This window comes from Cryptotermes secundus, unplaced genomic scaffold (assembly GCF_002891405.2).
Source record: "Cryptotermes secundus unplaced genomic scaffold, Csec_1.0 scaffold641, whole genome shotgun sequence".
Taxonomy (NCBI): Eukaryota; Metazoa; Arthropoda; class Insecta; order Blattodea; family Kalotermitidae; genus Cryptotermes; species Cryptotermes secundus.
Genome location: NW_019720713.1, coordinates 221,950 through 240,449, shown reverse-complemented (window position 1 = coordinate 240,449; position 18,500 = coordinate 221,950). Strand labels below are relative to the sequence as shown.

The window sequence follows — 18,500 nt, the reverse complement described above, 5'->3', positions numbered from 1 at the left end:
AAACAAAAAGACATTCTGAAGTATTTTGATAGTCCCTTTTAGTGTATAAGATATACTTGCAGTGTCTTAATGACATTTTATGATATTGAATTACATTTTAAAGAATTAAAGTTACACTTTTAGTAAAAAAATATATATTTTAGGTGTCTTTTATATCATTGTTTCATTACTGACGGTGTACTTGAATAATAAGAACGATACCTCAATACAACAGGATGCTGAAATATAATAAACTAACATTTTAGTGAATTTACATTTAGAATGACAATGTTTAAGAATTCAAATGAAGGGCATCTGTACCATTCTTATTCACTTATAAGCAAGATCCGTGGGTAAGAATGGTGTCATGCTGGGTTACATGCTACAGGCCTCTAGTTGGAAAGTACTGATATAATATCAAAACATGGAATGATACTCCAATGGATGTATTCAACTCTCATATTCCAGTGAAGGTAACAAACTGCTTGCACTACTTGCCAAAGGCAATAATTGTTAACTTCAACATTCTACCACCTCGTTTCGAGATTACATACAGTTCTACCACAATCAACTTGCACCATTTAATAATTTACACCAGGTGGCAAAAAGGGGGATGTTTAAAAATTATAAAAATGAATAGTTCTACAAGAAACTCGCATATGATTTGTAGAACATACCTAGATATTTGCCCCAAATGACTTTTTTAATTGACTGATTTGTTGCACAAAAAAATATTTTCCATTTGAATGTTACAAATAGCATTTTATTTATAATACAGTCACATCTCTATCAGTACCAATGTGGAATGACAGCACAGTTTTCTTGGATTATGGGTTGAATTTGTCATTTCCATTGGTTGATGGCTCATCAAATGCTATCTTGTGAAATCAGCAGCCATATGTTTTCAGTTCTTTGCCGCAGTAACTGCATGAACTGAAACAGCTCTCTTTGCTTTTTGTATATCAACTGTCTAAGTTTGTTCCATACATGGCTATCTCACAAGTAAAAAAATCTGGTGAATTTCACAACCATTCTCTGGATCTGAAATGTTAAAATGTAATGTCATTTGACACTTTCAATGAACAGATAACATGAATTTAAAAAGGTCTACTTTTAATATTCAAAATGGGAAACATTATTCTGTGCAATAAATCAACCAAGCTGAATAAAGCAGGTATGTTCTGCAAAACCTATAGAAGTTTCATTCAAATCTGAAGAGCCATTCATTTTCACCATTAAAAAAATATTTTTTAGCCACCCAATACAACAGTTTCTGTATTGGAAGTAAATTTACATGTTACTCTTGTAAAAATATGTATAACATCTGATCTGTGGAAAAAAGGATTTAATATAACATGGACACACAATTTTTATCATTGGTATGTACCCCGTGGGTAACATTTCACTAGGGCCCAACTGCAATTACACAAAACACAGGAATGTTGGTATTCAAAGTTCTGACTCTTACTGAAGTTGTTCATTTCTGTCTTTCCTTTTATTGCATCAAATGTGTGAATTTTCATAAACTTCAAGAAACTGTCAGTCTATACACATCCACTGTTTCAAAATCTGCATAGCTTTCAGAGCATTAGGATCATACATTTAACTAAACCATATTTATTTGTTTTTGTATATTTTGTATTTAATTTTAAAATATTTCCTACTGTTTAAATTGCTAATAATTCATTACTATTATCCAAAACAATAAACTGTACTCACCACCAAAGAGCACAAGTCTTTCTGAAATGAGGGAATGAACAATCCACTATAACCTCAGGAATCTAAATTTACTATGTATATTGCAATACCAATTATAGCGCTGAATTCTTTGGTTCCAGTTGGACACTACTAACACATCATCATATTTAAAACTATGGTAGCTGCATAAAATCTAACAGTCCCTTAAAGCACCAAACAAAATTGCAGTGACACAAACAATCCTTTAAGATTATCTTGTACATTGGTACACAAATGAAATACCCACAACTTACAACATGTGGTATACCGGGTGGGTGCTTACCAAGTGCATATGATGTGCCCTTAATGTGTATGATCTTTCACTCCTTATTGCTACCAAAGTTCCTGTAAAACATCTTCATTTGGAAATTCCTGGTTTGAGTGACGAGGATTGAATGGACATGATGGCCTTTGTAACACCTCTGCCATAAGAAACAATGCTGTACAGTGTTCAAAGTACTTAGCTACCAGTCTGTACTGGAGGGCGCTGCATACCATATTTACTCAAATATAAGACACTCTTTTTTGGGGGGGAAAAATGAAAATAGGCTTATGAGATCACCTTGCTATGTGTGTGTGTCTGCATGTATATCCCCCGTCCTTATTGTTGCTAGACAACAGCAACAAATACAAATGCAACAACAGAAGAATTGTTGGATGCATCGTTGACCTATCAAAGGAAAGTTGTTTGTTTTTTCATGCTTGGACATCTGAAAAAAACAAGTATCATCTTACATTCACATACTTAGAAAATACTCTGCTAGAGTCACCTGCAGTCTCTGTAGGTAATGATTTTAGGGTGGGTAATGTGACTAGTTCATAGCCTCCTGCCTGTTTCAACCCAAGGTGAATGAAAGGTGTTTACTGTTAGCTCTAGTATGTGAAACCAATGCTGCAGTGCACAGTGTTGGCAGCAGTCTGGAAGTCAAAGCTTTAACACATCTACACAGTACATTTGCTCACATCTGTGTGACAGGAAGAAAGTAGAACAGCACAGCATAAATAATGGGTGATCATGCTGAAAACAGAGGCTCTATAGGGTCAAAGATATCAAACAATGTGCATCACAGCCATGATCTAAACTTACATTTAATGGCTGCAAACACATGGAAGAAATCAATAACTGTATTGCAGCACGAAAATGTAGCATTACTGAAGTACAGGTCTGACAGGAGGAAATCAAAAGGACAATTAAAGTGTGCAAATTCTGCATGAAAAATATACTGAGTAGCCAAACAAGCACAATACAATGATCCAGAAGAAAAGTGGTCCAGTATTTTAACTCCAGAATGCAGACCCTTAGTGAAATAGAAAACCTGGCCAATTCTAACATTGATAACGATATATTTCCTAAGAAAATAAATATTTTAAGAGGGAGTTGTCTTATATTCAAGTAAATACAGTACAAGTATGTTGAATCTGTATTCTTTCACCATTTTTTCATATTGTACAGCCATTAGGTGATACAAGTGGGAATGCTAGATACAGAGAAGGGTGTGGATACTGTCCAGAATGTAATCCACAATTTCACTCTGTAGATTTTCCTACATTCCTTTGAAGTGAGTTCATCAACAATGTTTTTTCTCAGGATATATTAATGAGGTACATAACAAAAGAGTGAAGCAGAATCACTACAAAGAAAACGAAATTGCAATCAGAAAGAAAAAAACAACAAAAACAATTACAAATGATCAGCAGACTTAAATTATCATAATATAACTACAGTAGTGTATTCTGAGAACTTCTTGATTAACGTCTTCACACAATACTGAAGATATAACTCCTAAGCCCTTCCTTGGGAAATGTTTCTGATGCACACATTAATACATTATCTTGGCTAACAATGACTGTTCTAGGCACCTATGGGACAAAGCTATGTTTTGTACGTGTAGTCACCAACACAGAACAGCAGTGCATGCTTGCTAATAAGTATGTGGGTCACACAGTAAATTACACAAGCTAGTAGATATCAGCACACACACAGAGACTGTTTACATCACCCCTTGCACCAACAAATATGCTGTACCATCAACATATTCTGCACAATTTTAACAGACTCCTGAAATTGTTCCATACCATGACATAATGCAACATAACAGGAGTTCTAATTAGTCTATAAAATGTGCTATGGTTGACTCAAAATACCGTGATGTTCACACCATGGAACAGTGAAAGCTTGCTGCAGTTTAAATATTCTGATTACAACTTATGTTACTTGTATAATCACCTTTCATGTTTCATATGGCATAATTAAAGAAAATATAAGAAATGAGACCAAGTGTTTTCAAGTGGAAGCTTTGAAGATCCAGTTACTGGACATATATTCTCAGTTAGCTTGACAGTAGAGCAGAGATATTAAAAAATATAAAATGAGGTCTAATCATAGGGAGAAACACAGAGAAGGAGCACCAAAAACACACAAAAAGGGAACAATCTAACAGTCTGTTTCAGAGGAAAATCTCTCCAGAATGAGATTCAATCTCAATACAACATGGATATAAGAGAGACTGGACATAATGTCTGTGTTACAAAGAACCTTATACCTGTACATCTAGAAGACAGATGAAATTTACAAACGCTTCATCTCCTACCCATGTTATGTAAATATGACAGCTCTCAAGAATGAAGACTTAAGAGTGTGTGACCCCAAATCTCACTTTGCCTCTATCACTATACTCATATTCATAATGAACAGATCATAGATTACACGAAATGTGACGCACGTAATGCCGTACGTCTAGAATTCTCAGCAGCTTAGTTCGCCACTGTTATTAAATAAAAGGAGGTTCAAGCTGCTTCAGAATTAAATTATGGACAACACCAGTGAAAATTACAATGTTTCAAAGTTCCAAGAAATACTGAAGAGAGGTAGAGAGATATACATCAATACAGTGTAATATGTTTAAGAAAAGGTCTTCTTCCTGCATCTGCAAATTCACTATTAAAGATTCCTGTAAAATATTATTTTAAAGACATAGTGTTAGAAAACTGGGGGCACACGGTAGCATAGTTGGTTGAGGGGCTGCGCTACAAGCTGGAAGGTCGCAGGTTCAAGTCCCGATGAGGTCACTGGATTTTTTCAATTGACCTAATCCTTCCAGCCACACTATGGCCTGGGGTTCACTCAGCCTCTAACAGAAATGAGTACCAGGAATTAATTAAATAATTTTCCTGGGGAGTAAAGCATGGCCAGCACATAAGGCTGACAACCTTACCACCATTTTTGAGCCAATTGTCTAGATAATGTGGGAACCTCAACGTCTCACAACCCTATGGGCTTTCACGACCAGGTACAGGGATAGCTTTACTTTACTTTTAGTGTTAGAAAACTTCTTACTTCAACTACACCAGCAGAATATCTGAGACTGAAATGTCATGAGCCACATTATATTGAGACTGCACTCTATTTAAATATTTCAGGAGAACTATGGACATATTTAAGAGTATAAATGAGGAAGTAACATTCCTATGACAGATAGCATGTCCAGAAACATGGGTATCTATGTGGAAGAAGTGGGTTTGGTTGAGATAATGGAAATACACCTAAGTCATATCTCTTCAACTGAATTTTTGTGAGGCAATTTATTGTGTGACCCTCATATCAGATTCACAGTAATGTCATGCAACTTTATGACTAAAAGTCACATATAAAATATACTCAGAATTACAGATCACAAATTCACAAGGACTGACAGTCTAACTCTTTCATATGCCCATGCTGGAATTTTGCATTTCTTCAAAATATTTACTTTCATACATATTTTACTGTAATATCCATATATAAAGAAATGTACAGCAAATTAATTTTATATCTGCATTCAATAAAGATATTTTTTAATATTATCCACAAGATTCTTACTACACACAAAAAAAGTCAGTCCAAGTGTACGGAAATCCTTACATAAGGTTTTTGCACAGATTACTAAGTTTATGCTATATGACGATTTGCACAATTTTTATCTTTGTAGGGCATATCCTGTTACCACAGAATAAGCAAACAAGAAAATCAATTCATCTTGCAAATATGTAGATACTTCTATCACACTTCTGTCAGAGATATATTCCCAAGTATATTTTGCCTTTTAATGAATCATTACATGCGCATGAATTAGGTGATGTGCAGTGTTTGTTTGCTGCAATTTCAGTCAGTGCATATAATACACATATTTTTAGAGTTGCCAGTAGTTCAGTCCTTATGCAACAACTACAAATGGATAGCACATTGACAAATATCATGCTACAGTCAATCTCCATTCCATTAACTATGTTACAACAATCATTATGACTTACTTGTAAGTCATCTCAAGAGACCCATAACAAAGCTCAACATACCATTCTTGTAGCAAGTATCAGCAACCCTAAAAATTGGCATTATTCAACATTTTTTCAAACTTTATCAATCAGCACTGAGAAAATTCAAGTGATGCCTCTGCTATAAACAGATACTGTTAACGTAGTATTATATAAATAGATACATCTCCACACATATCCCTCCATCCACTGCAACTACCAAAACCTTCCTTTACGTTTCTTGTATCGAATCTGAAGTTCAAAATCCAACCTGAAAATAATGAAAGGAGTTATGTGACTAATAATGCTTTTAACATAACCTAAAGGGTTATCGTATGTGATGTTGAGGAACACAAGTGTTCTTCCATTTCTAATAAAGTCCATGGGATAAATATTCTCCATTTTGGAAAAATAAGAAAGGTCTTTTGTATCATATATTTTAATACAAGTTAATGTATTTCACTCTTTTTAATTTGGATGAAAATTAACAAGATGGCTCTCTGAGTAAATCTTGGCTGGACTTCCCAACAGAAGCAGAAATGTCTGGTTGAAAGGTCTCAGTACTCAGACTGAAAAGTGAACTGTAAGCTCTCTCTAAAGGCGCGTCCACATTACTCGTGCTTGTGCTCATGTGACTTGCTATGCTCGCGAGTAATGTGTTCAATATGACAAGTCACGAGACAAGCAAATTTAAAATTTTTAATTTAAAAACTATAGCCAATAAATTAAAATATGACTACAGCCTATACCCACTACGAGTAAATACACGGATCCTCACGCGCCAAAGCCTGGCAAGCAACTGAAGTAGTGTGGATGAAGATTTACAAGCACAAGTAAAAGCCAGACGAGCACAAGCACGAGTAATGTGGACGCACCTTAAGGCTCTAATCTATGCTAAGAGAAAAGAAAGCTCTACAACATGAACGAACAGCATGAAGGAGACTGCCATTATTATAAAATCACAGAGAAATTTTCTGGCGTTGAAGCATTATTTATAAGCTGGCTTCTTACTTCTACTTTTTGGGCTGAAAATGGAGAACAGACATATTTTACCATCCATCAAAATGTTGTTTCCATAAAACGCTTGAAAATAACCTCCACCAACACCCTCTCTAGTGATGAATTGTGCACAAAGGTTGAGATCATGGGAAATGTTACACTTTATAGACGCTTCTCAAACTTACCTGAATCATACAAAACTTTCATCACGCAGACTGATGAGCTAACAGAAACTCATGATTTGTAATTTAACTTGTCTCATTTTGGTCCTTGACACTATTAATTACAGTACAAACAACACAGCACACACATGAACTACACTACTAATAATAAGAACATAAAATCAAGAGAAATAAACGACATCTCCCACCATCAGGAGGATAACAACATGACCCAATGTCGGCCCAAGATATTTTAATATAATAACTAATTATTTACATGGAAATTTCAATACAATTTTAAATACATTGGGAGGCTACTGTATGGAAAAGTGAACACCATATTGCGTGCAGTGAAAAACCCCAGTGAGAATAACCAGGAAATACACTAAAAGAAACTCATCATAAGTAAATATACACTTCAAGAAGCGCCATTGTGAGTGCCTAAGACAAACATCAAAACCAACCGTGATAACAAAATTTATATAGAGAGCATTAGTCATATCTAAAGTGCATATTGTTAAAATATTGTAACGTGTTTTGCGTTACTGAAGACGCCGTAGAGATGGTTAATTGGTTTATTTAACAATCTACAAATAACGGCTACAATTAATTATCACACAGTTGCGGGGTTTCACACTTTATAACCCTAATCGCATTAATCTGTTAACACTGCTGCGGGGTTTCACACTTTATAACCCTATGCGCAAATCAGTTCACTCTGTCTTCAGTAGTCTACACGTTGACAGTAGGGGAGCTAGGTATCGCTGTATCACACGCTCCCAATTACACAATTACACAATTACACACACGTCCGGATCTTCTTTCCGCGACGGCTGCTATACTCCAACTTGTAGTCGGCTGGCTGTTACTTTATAACTCGGAATGTCTTCGGCGGTAGCCACACTGGAACTCGAACTCGAACTGATCGATACGCACTGTGCATCCACTTATATAGCTGCAGTGCTTGCCTGTGGCGTAATGAGTGCCACGTCACAGTAGGACGTTGATTACGGTTACGTTATCGTTGCGCGTTACGTCACCGCGTGACGTCACCGCGGAGGGGAGTGGCAGGGAGCGCTACGTTACCGTGGAGAGGAGGGTGGAGGGGGGGTTCTCAGTCGCGCAACATGTTACAATATCTTATGTGACAGTGTTTCCTTATGGTAGTGGTGCACCTCTGAGGATGATTCTTTTGAATCGAGACATGTAGGGTGAATGAGGACTGAAGTGTTGTAAACTCGTATGTCACACTGGACTGAACTTTTCATTATCTGCTCTGTCATGATTTGTTATTTGTACATACTGTCACGATTCAGTGACTAGTAAATGTACTGAACACCTATAAATCATAACTACAAGTAATTATAATGTTCTCACTAATTCATGCACTCTGCTTCTCATTATAACACAAGGAAAATGTTCTATGTCTTCATTGGTCATTGCCTGGTAACAGATCCCAATAATGTCCTCTTCTGCACACGTTGTTACTGTTTGGCGACTGTCTCACAACTACCTCAACTGCCAACTCTCAACTATTTCGACTAACGCATGATGGTGACTAACCCACAACTGCAACAAGCGGTCAAAGTCAACATTACTTTACAACTGGCAGTTTACCGCTAATCAGCTAGTCTTGGCAACAAGCCCCTTGAGACTCATGACAAGAGATTCTTTTTTCAAGTGAACCCTTGCAGTAATAATCCTTATGTAACATTCTTTGTGATGAGAAGATGGGTTTGTCTCTTATGGATATGCTTGACCTTTCATCAAGTACATATTTTGCATATACAGTATGTTACTGAAAACTCTTCCTTTTGCATTACATACAAGTCCTTTGTCAGTACAGGCTTTACAGAGCAGATCATGCCTTCGCTGGTCCTCGTTACATAGCCTCAGGCCGGACTCAACAGAAAACACTGCTTCCAACAGTTCCTCTATCATTGTATGTGTAACCGCTGTTGCAATCATGTTTACTAGCTGTTGCATAGCAACAGATCCCTGTTTAATGGTGTCCTGATGTGTTTACTGTGCTGTAACTTAGCAGTGGCTGGTTCTTTCAGTCATCATGTCACAATATTTTATGGCTTTCACCCAGGGTATATATACAAATTATTGTAAGCCATAAGCACTCAAATGAAATTACACACAGACATACAGACATATGTACAAAATATTCATGAACACAACCACTGAATTCATGAAGTTCCAAACAGCTAAAACAGCACTTGGATTGGGTACATATTTACCATAAACTGAGAAAAAGAAATAAGACAAAAGAGAATCAACACAGTAATGAAAGCATGCAATTATATGTAAAATATATAGCACAATATACATATCGTACCTTATTTAAGGGTTGCTACAGCAATGCTTGTGTTAGTTGCCCTGCTCCATGCTCTGTCTGATCTGATCGTACCTTCATATTGACGGCAAAGAACCCAAGTATTAGTAGGAGCACACTAAAGCTATTCTACCACTGAAATGTGTGCGACACAACATAATACAAACTTCACAATCATGTTAACTCAACAGCAAACATTTTCTTTGCGGGATTCAAAGTCCTCTCAGTGGCAGTTATGAAGAGTTCTATCTTCTGGAATATAATGCTGTGTAGTGAGTTGAAAAATCAACTGACGTTTAGGAGGAAGATATCGCCTCCATCTTCAGGGTAAAAGAGTGAGCCAAGCAAGAAATCAGCATGAAGTAAGCAGCAAGCAGAGCTTTGCTTGCTACCCACTGATGAAGCTGGAGGAAATATGTTTTCTGAGGCCCTCAAATTACAATGTGCACAAAAGACTCATTAGCCATCCTCCAGAATGTGACAACATACAAGTATCTAACAGAAAAATACCAGCATTCTGGAGGAACCTGCTGCCTCAATCTTCACAGTAAAAGAGTTTTGTTCCCTTCTGTCCTAAAGGAGGAGGCAGCAGGCTCCTGTAAAATGGTGGTACGTTTTTACAAGACAACAAGGAATCATATTCTAGAAGACAGCAATCTTCATACTCCCAACCACAGGAACTTCAGATCTCAAATTAGCCATGACTTGTATTAGGGGACCCAATGCTTTTTCTACCTCACACCCTACTACCTGGCAAATAAATGCTGCTTGCATCACCCACCTGTACCTTAAACAGAAATGCGTTCTAAAACCAAATATACTTATGATGTTGGTGGGAACAATCCCCAAATTTCACTGGAACACCAGTGGAAAGAAGAATCTGATGTGTAGATTAGGAAGTTAATGAGAAAATTAGAACATCTGTGTGAAGGACTGTGTGGAACATGCAGTGAAGTTTGTACTTCAAGATTCTATTAAATACACAAGATGTATCTTTGTGTGTTTACTTATGTTACACAAGAATTATGAAGAAAAAAATCACAATTACTGGATCCAGTGAGTGGTTGAGGTGCTACGCTACAAGCCGGAAGGTTGCGGGTTCAAATCCCGATGAGGTCATTGGATTTTTTTCAGTTGACCTAATCCTTCCAGCCGCACTAGGCCCTGGGGTTTACTCAGCGTCTAACAGAAACGAGTACCAGGAATTAATTAAGTAATTTTCCTGGGGAGTAAAGCACAGCCGGCGTGTAACGCTGACAACCTTACCGCCATCTTTGAGCCGATTGTCTAGATAATGTGGGACCCTTAACGTCTCACAACCCTATCGGCCTTCACGGCCTGGTACAGGGATAGCTTTACTTTTACATATTCTTAAAGGAAATATCCCATTCAATTCACCAGCTCAAATATCTGAACATCTTTGCATGTTTATGCACCCTCTTCACAATGTGTATAAATTGAATGCACACAGTAATGATCAAGTGTGCATACCTGCACATTTCTACTTTTGAACCACTACATGAATTTCAATGAAATCTGTTATTACATATCCTTACAAAGTGTTGTGGAGCCATTTCAATTTTCATAAAGATTGATATTATTATTAGAGTGTACTTTCATAAAGGAGTTCTTTGCAAAGAACACAAAGAACTCTAGTCTGATATAGACTGCACCTTTCCAATCTTGTTAGTAATTTACAGGGCAAAGAAACAGAGGTTTTCCTGAGTATTGACGGAAATTAAATTCCAGTGTTGTTGTAATGTAGTTTTTTGAGATCATATAAAAACAAAGAATATGGATATAACCAAGAATCCACAGAAGTATGGTAATGAGAAAGAGTAACATTTATAAAACCAGGTCTAAGATTACAAAAACTGAATTTTATAATGAAATATGTATTAACAGATTCCCATTATACTTAACTCATCCCAACTCTTAAACACAATTATGCAGGTTATGATACTGAAGAGAAAAAATAAAAAGAGAATTAAAAAAGGTTGAACAAGAGGTGGAAGATAAGAAGAGAATGGAAAAGCAGAAAAGAGGTAGAAAAAGAACAGACAGACCAGGAAGATGAGAAGAAAAGACAGAAAAAAGAATGGAAGATGAGGGCCGAGAAGGAATGGGGAAAAGGAGATGGAAGCAGATAAGAAGGATGAAGAGAAATATGAGATAATGGAAAAGAGAGAAAGCTTCTCCTGATAAACTGGATTCTGGAAGTCCGATAAAGTTCATCTGTGAAATGATCATGAAAGACGGTATACGAAACCAGCAGCCAGGATGATATGAATACTGCAAACTTATCCTTCATACAAGACATGTTAATTAATGCACAATACCAAGAACTCTGACAATATGAGTTACAGAGGACAGGTTTCATGTAACACACATTCACAGTACATGACCCTTCTTCAGAATATGTATCTTTCAGTAGAGATGATAAAGTGCACTTACATTTGTCATGTACAAAACTATCTCCACAAGTTACATACACTACACAACAGTAAACAAGGATCAGAGAACGAATGATGTAGTGGTTAGTAACCATTACAAACAGACGAAACTAATGTTGACAATGATGTATAACAGGATGAAACTGACTTGTGAGCTGTACAGTCCCCCCCCCCCAAAAAAAACCCATATTCCTACTTCAATTTAACTAACTAAAGAACCAACACCATGAAGCAGAGGCCTTCCTGATATGCTAATGCTTGCTCATCTAGCCACGAAATACTCTGACTTTTAGAAAACCTGAAGGTTTATCACTGAGTTCATGAGAACCCACCACCAGTCCCTGCCCTGAGCCAGATGAATCCCATGACAAATCTCATATTAATTTTACATTGTGGAGGTCATTCTAAATAATTCGTCCAAGTCTCATGCTCTGTGTGACATTTCATAATATCCTGGCTTTTCTCAGTCATAAGCTGTTAGCCACCACACAATCCTCAAGCTAGAAGACCATCCCTTGTCATTTGTCCACAACTTCTTACTCAATATTTTTGGAGATACCCTCCATCCACAACCTGAGGGTGCAACATGCTGTGATGACAAGGATCCCACTTAATGTGTATTATATTTCTCTTTCAAAACTTTCAGTGACAGGAACAGTAACATTTGATAAGGCAAAAATAACTTCCCTCTAGGAGAGACAGTCAGGAAGTAAGAGAACTGAAGGAGCATATTGTATCCCAAGGCAGAACTGGTCCAAAGGGATAAGCAGTTTCCACATCTGCTACAACCTTCACAGTATAAAATGCAACATCAGAATAAAGCATGAATTAGTTAAATATAAAAATACTCACTGTTTCACTCTGTCAGGAATGCTAGCTTGCTCCAGTGGTACAACTTCTGCCAACTCTGCTAAAGTGTCCACAAAATTCAGCTTACGACTAAACTTGGAACTTTATAAACAAAACAAAAAATAAGTATATCAGCAAAACCATCACTGCATATGTAGTGAAACGTCAGGACAAATCAAAGTCACATTTGTTCACTCCAATCAAATACCATTCACATCCTCAATCTGAAGCTCCACTGAAAAGAAATTACTCTCTAGTCTTTTATTCCAGTATCTACCTTTCACATATTTTCCAGCTTCTTTTCAATGTTGATTTTCACATTTGCACATTGTCCTTCATCAAAATTAAACAGCATGTCATAAAAATTTTCACTGAGAGAAACAGATTGAAAATTCTGATGTCACTAAATTTATCACAAATGCACACCAAGAAAAATTATTTATACTTAGGAAATACAATTTTTATTCATCTGAATTACAAAACACAACACTTGTTTCATCTTTCTATTAGGCATATTAAGGGGAAGGAGAAATACTTCATAAACTGAAATAATTAGTGACTTTGTAACGTTTTATTCACATTTCTCTGATTATTTTCTCAACATGTTGGGGTGAATGGAGACATGTTTTAGATTGGTAATTTGTTTTATTAACAACCTACAGGTTGTAACTACAATTAATTATAACACTGTTACTGATTTACACAATTTACAATTACTACACACTGATCTCTTCAGTCTATCTGCAGTATTCTTCACAGGTTTATAACATGGGAACTATAAGTCTCCCTACATCACACACTCCCAATACCACTACACTATAGCACAGGTAGTGTCTTCAAATCACATGCTAAATCCTCACAGGCCAACCTCTTGTATCCTTCTGTACTCTTAGTTCCAGTTTGCTCTCAATTATTCTTCACAATTCACGCTCCCTCTCGTCCTTGGACTCTCCACTTTATCACTGTCACTTAAAAAACTCAAACACCCTCAAATACTCTGAAACACAATCCAGTACTGCTGTTGTTATTCTCATTATATAGCCTCAGCACTGACCACGCACAGAAAACAGCCTATATTCTTGGAACGTATTTACTGAACAAATGCATAGCAAACGGTCACAGCATCAACCACACACAAAATGTCATACTCTTATACTGTTGGCCACGTGTGTGTTGCAGGCGTTGTGTAGCAGCGGGTCTCATGCCAAATGGATCCTTCCTTAGTGCTTTTCATCTCACATTGCTTAACAGTGTATCACCTGTTCTTTTCTGAGGGTTCCTGCTCGTGGCGTCTTCATGTGCTTCAGTCATTCCTGCAGTGATCACACTCCAAATACTACATCTGCTCCCTCCTTAAGGGCAGCTCATCCTAAGTGGTTTTCTGCTAACATGCCAGGAGATTCAGATGTATCACAATTTTTTTTTTTCAAATTGGTACCATCCCACTTCTGACACCAATTGTCCAGTGTAGGATGGTACGTGTGACAAAATGACGGGTTCTACTTTGGATGATTGGATTTACTAACACTTTGGTTATACACACTCTCCTAATCACACTTAAATTACAGCATTATCACTGATTTACACACTTTACATTTCACCACTGCACACAAACTATGATTCCCAGTCTTCACTGTATGTCTCCTAGCAACGGATCTCAAAACAGAAACTGTCGCTTGAAATCACTATAAATAATACACATAAAATCTTCCAATCGCATTTTAAGTCCTCATAGGCTGACCTTTTGTAACCTTCTGTACTCCTGGTTCCAATTCGCTCTCAATCTTCACAATTCATGCTCCATTCCCACCTGGATTCTCCACTTTATCACTGTCACTTAAACACTACTAAACCTGTTAGTCAAAGTCAAAGTCACATTGCGACTGACGATCAGTCAGTTAGTAAGTCTTGGTATCGAGCACTCTCCTGGGGCTCATGACCAGATATTTATTGCTCCTCGACTGTTACGGTCTTGTTTCTGTGGGGCGCCCTCTCTGACGAGAGGATGGGTCTGTCTTTTGTATATGCTGCTGGCCCTTGCCAGCGCAGTGTTTCTCGGGTCCTAGTCCCTTGGGACTTGCGACCAGTAAAATATGGTCACAAGTCCCCCCGAACCTGTTATATTTGTAACTGTCTTTACATAGTCTCTGCACAGACCATGCAGAAAACAGCCTATATTGTTGGTATGTGTTTACCGAGCAATTGCATAGCAACGGTCACAGCGCTGATGACATAGAAAACGCCGTACTCCTTCCCATTGTTGACTTGCATGTATTAGGTTGCAAGGTGTTTAATGGTCAGTTACCTTACAATGCTCTGTCCATCCACATTACATTAATATTCCACATCTCAACAACCTAATGTATAAAATAAGGATTTTTCATTACATAATACAGGGTTATTCAAAAAGAATGAACCGATTTCATGACACATTGGTTTAGTTCTCAAGTATCGTCATGGAATGAGTCTGTGACCATTTGAAAGAAGAGTTATCTAAGTTGTGAATGGCTGCCACAGGGGCGATGAACGTTCTTCCAGCAACGTTCAGTTGTTCGTTTACCCTCGGAATGGCGACTCCTCAGCAAAAGGCGTTCTGCGTTCTCGAGTTCGTGAAAACAAATTTGGTTGTCATGGTGCAGCATGCTTTTCGAAGGCAATTCAGCATTAGTCCACCCTGTCCTAAGAACATTTGATGGTGGTTTCGACAGTTTTAAGAGAGTGGGTGTCTGTGTAAAGGAAAAAGTCCAGGACGACCATGAGTCTCGGAGGAACAAGTGGCGAGAATCCGTGCTGCGTTTGAGAGGAGCCCGCGGAAGTCAACAAATCGAGCTAGCCATGAGCTTGCGATCCCTTAATCCACTGTCTGGTGTGTGCTAACAGTATGTCTACATTTGAAACCATACAGACTGCAGCTCGTTCAGGCACTTACCAATGACAACAAAAGGAAGCGGATGGAATTTTGTGATTCGATGCTGAAGATGATGGAAGACGAAACCTTCATTTCGCGTTTAATTTTTAGTGATGAAGCGACTTTTCACTTGAGTGGCATAGTCAATCGTCACAATGTGTGTATTTGGAGAACAGAGCACCCACATGAAACAGTTGAGCACGAAAGAGATTCCCCTAAGGTGAATGTCTTCTGTGCTGTGTCTCAGGACAAGGTTTATGGTCCCTTTTTCTTTGAAGGAAACACCGTTACAGGACAAACCTATCTTGATATGCTCCAAAACTGGCTCCTCACTTCACTGCAAGCAGATTCGCATGACTTCATTTTTCAACAAGATGGAGCACTGCTCCATTGGCACCTGATGGTTCGAGCTTTAGTAAATGAAAAAGTACCCCAGCGATGGATTGGGCGGAAAGGGGCCAAAGACCTTGCTCTTTGTGCTTGGCCTGCGAGATCCCCAGACCTCACTATGGGTGATTTCTTCTTGTGGGGATATGTAAAAGATTATGTTTATGTTCCACTGCTACCCACTAACCTCAATGACCTTAAACATCGAATAACAACAGCGATTAACTCAGTGCATTGTGATATGCTGATACGCGCCCGGGAGGAATTCTCTTATCGCATTGATGTTGCCCGTGCTGCAGGTGGTGGCCACACTGAACACTTGTAAGACAGGAAATAAAAGCTGATTGTGAGTAGAATACTTGTGACTTGGCTGGAGTTTTGTATTACTGTCCTTTAATAAAATATTGCGTAATAAAATCTGTTCATTCTTTCTGAATAATCCTGTATTATATTTCAGCATTCTGTTGCATTGAGGTATGACTTACAGTTTTGTTTTCTGCCTACAATGCAACAATATTAATTTAACAACATCAATTCACACTTAGTCCACTAAATGTTTGTTAAATGCTTAAAATGTCATTAAAATTATTAAAACATATGCACATTCAGTGTTTATGCTACATGTCTCAGGTGCACAGAGCCATCTTCAGGCAACACATCTTTTAAAGGAGTCTATTGCACAGTGTACTTGGTCAAGTAGTATTCATTAAGGCATGTCATCATTGTTATTAATAATTTTTTTGAATACTGATGTTGTAGCATGATTTTATAGGATGATCTTCTTCCTATCTTATATACTGTGGCTGCTTTTGTGTTTCACTGGGTGTGTCACTCTCATAGTTGTATCTAGCGTTACTTTGTGTTCCTTGTAATATGTAAGATACAAAGCAAATCATCCTACAACATCAGAATTCAAAAATTAATAACAACAATGACATGCCTTAATGAACACTATTTGGCCAAGTGCACAGTGCTGTAGTCTCCTTAAAAAAAACGCGTTGCCTGAAGATGGCTCTATGCAGCTGCAACATGTAGCATAAACACTGAATGTATATATATTTTAATAATTTCATTACATGTTTTACTCTGAGCTACAGAAAATCTGATCTGTAAGATGATACTCTGGCAGATGTAAAGCACAGAGTTGAGGAGATGACACAAAGTTAGAAACACTGTTGGCTACCAAAAATTATACAACTGTCCACATTTCTGGACTTTCTGTGTGTAACTGTTAATAGTTCTACGGGAAATTTGCCTCATATCTGGGAGGGGCTCAGTTTCAGTCACATGGGACACCAGCTATCCTGAGGTCTTCTGTGGCTTTCCTCAGTCCCTCTAGGCAAATGTTGGGAAAGTACCTCCATCAGGACATGGCCACTTTCTTCCAAATCCTTTTCAGTTCATCACTTATCTATCATAATGTCATCCAACACTACATAGACTCGATACTGAAAAAGCAGCATTCAATAATCTCGAAAAGATTCAGGGTCTTATTATCACAAATGAAAATTCAATCTGAAATATCGGATTATAAATGACTGATCCTATCTTTCTGGAAAAGTGAACATCATGATGAAATGGTTATCACTGCTGCTCTCTACAGCAGAAATCCCATTCAGTGTTCTTCAATTTTAAGTTGTCACCCCTTTAACCTTTAAACGACTAAAGACACCGTATGTCGTCGCAGATATAAAGGCAGCGGTACGAATGACGCCATGTGGTGTCGCACAGTCCGCGTGTGCGGACGTTATTTTAAAATACATGTTTAAGGTAGAAAATAATGTCCTACTTATATAATTTTTGGCCACCATCTGCATGGAGTGTCTGTCTTCCCACCTGCGTCATCTGCTGGAATGTTGCCTTCGTGTGGAATTCTAAAAAAAATCCGGAAGTGCCGAGTCCGATTTCGCACTTCACGCACTTTCTCCGGACGATTTTTCGTTTCCCACGCGAAAAGAACACACGACACCTCAATTGCGAAGTAGAGGAATTCGGCCAGTGATGTGGTTTGGCCTTCTATAATCGAGATATCTCCGATTAAACGGCAGGGGTTCGACTCCTGGTCGCACAGTCCGCGCGTGCGAACGTTATATAAAATAATATTTTAACGTAGAAAATGATGTTCTACTTATGTAATTTTTGGCCACCATCTGCATGGAGGGTCTGTCTTCCCACCTGCATCATCTGCCGGAATGTTGCCTTCGTGTGGAATTCTCAAAAAAATCCGGAAATGCAGAGTCCGATTTCGCACTTCAACAACTTTGGTCGGACGGTCTTTCGTTTCCCACGCGAAAAGCACACACGACACCTCAATTGCGAAGTAGAGGAAGTCGGCCAGTGATGTGGTTTGGCCTTCTATAATCGAGATATCTCCCATAAAACGGCAGGGGTTCGAC

General features: G+C 37.9%; 1 protein-coding gene across 4 annotated transcripts in view; it reads right to left on the bottom strand.

The window, feature by feature from the left end:
* Positions 1-4,963: 4,963 nt before the first annotated feature.
* The window catches only part of LOC111871969, a 42,577-nt gene continuing 29,040 nt past the window's right edge, over positions 4,964-18,500 (bottom strand). For 3 of the 4 annotated variants that reach the window (XM_033754517.1, XM_023865416.2, XM_033754521.1), the window contains exons 11-12: positions 12,813-12,911; positions 4,964-6,277 (exon numbers count right to left, since the gene is read on the bottom strand). In XM_033754517.1, the coding sequence (XP_033610408.1) occupies positions 6,223-6,277; positions 12,813-12,911 (154 nt within the window). In that variant the 3' untranslated portion in view covers positions 4,964-6,222. Of the gene's footprint in view, positions 6,278-9,510; positions 9,583-12,812; positions 12,912-18,500 lie in introns of all 4 variants that reach the window. The other variant, XM_033754525.1, reaches the window with a different exon arrangement.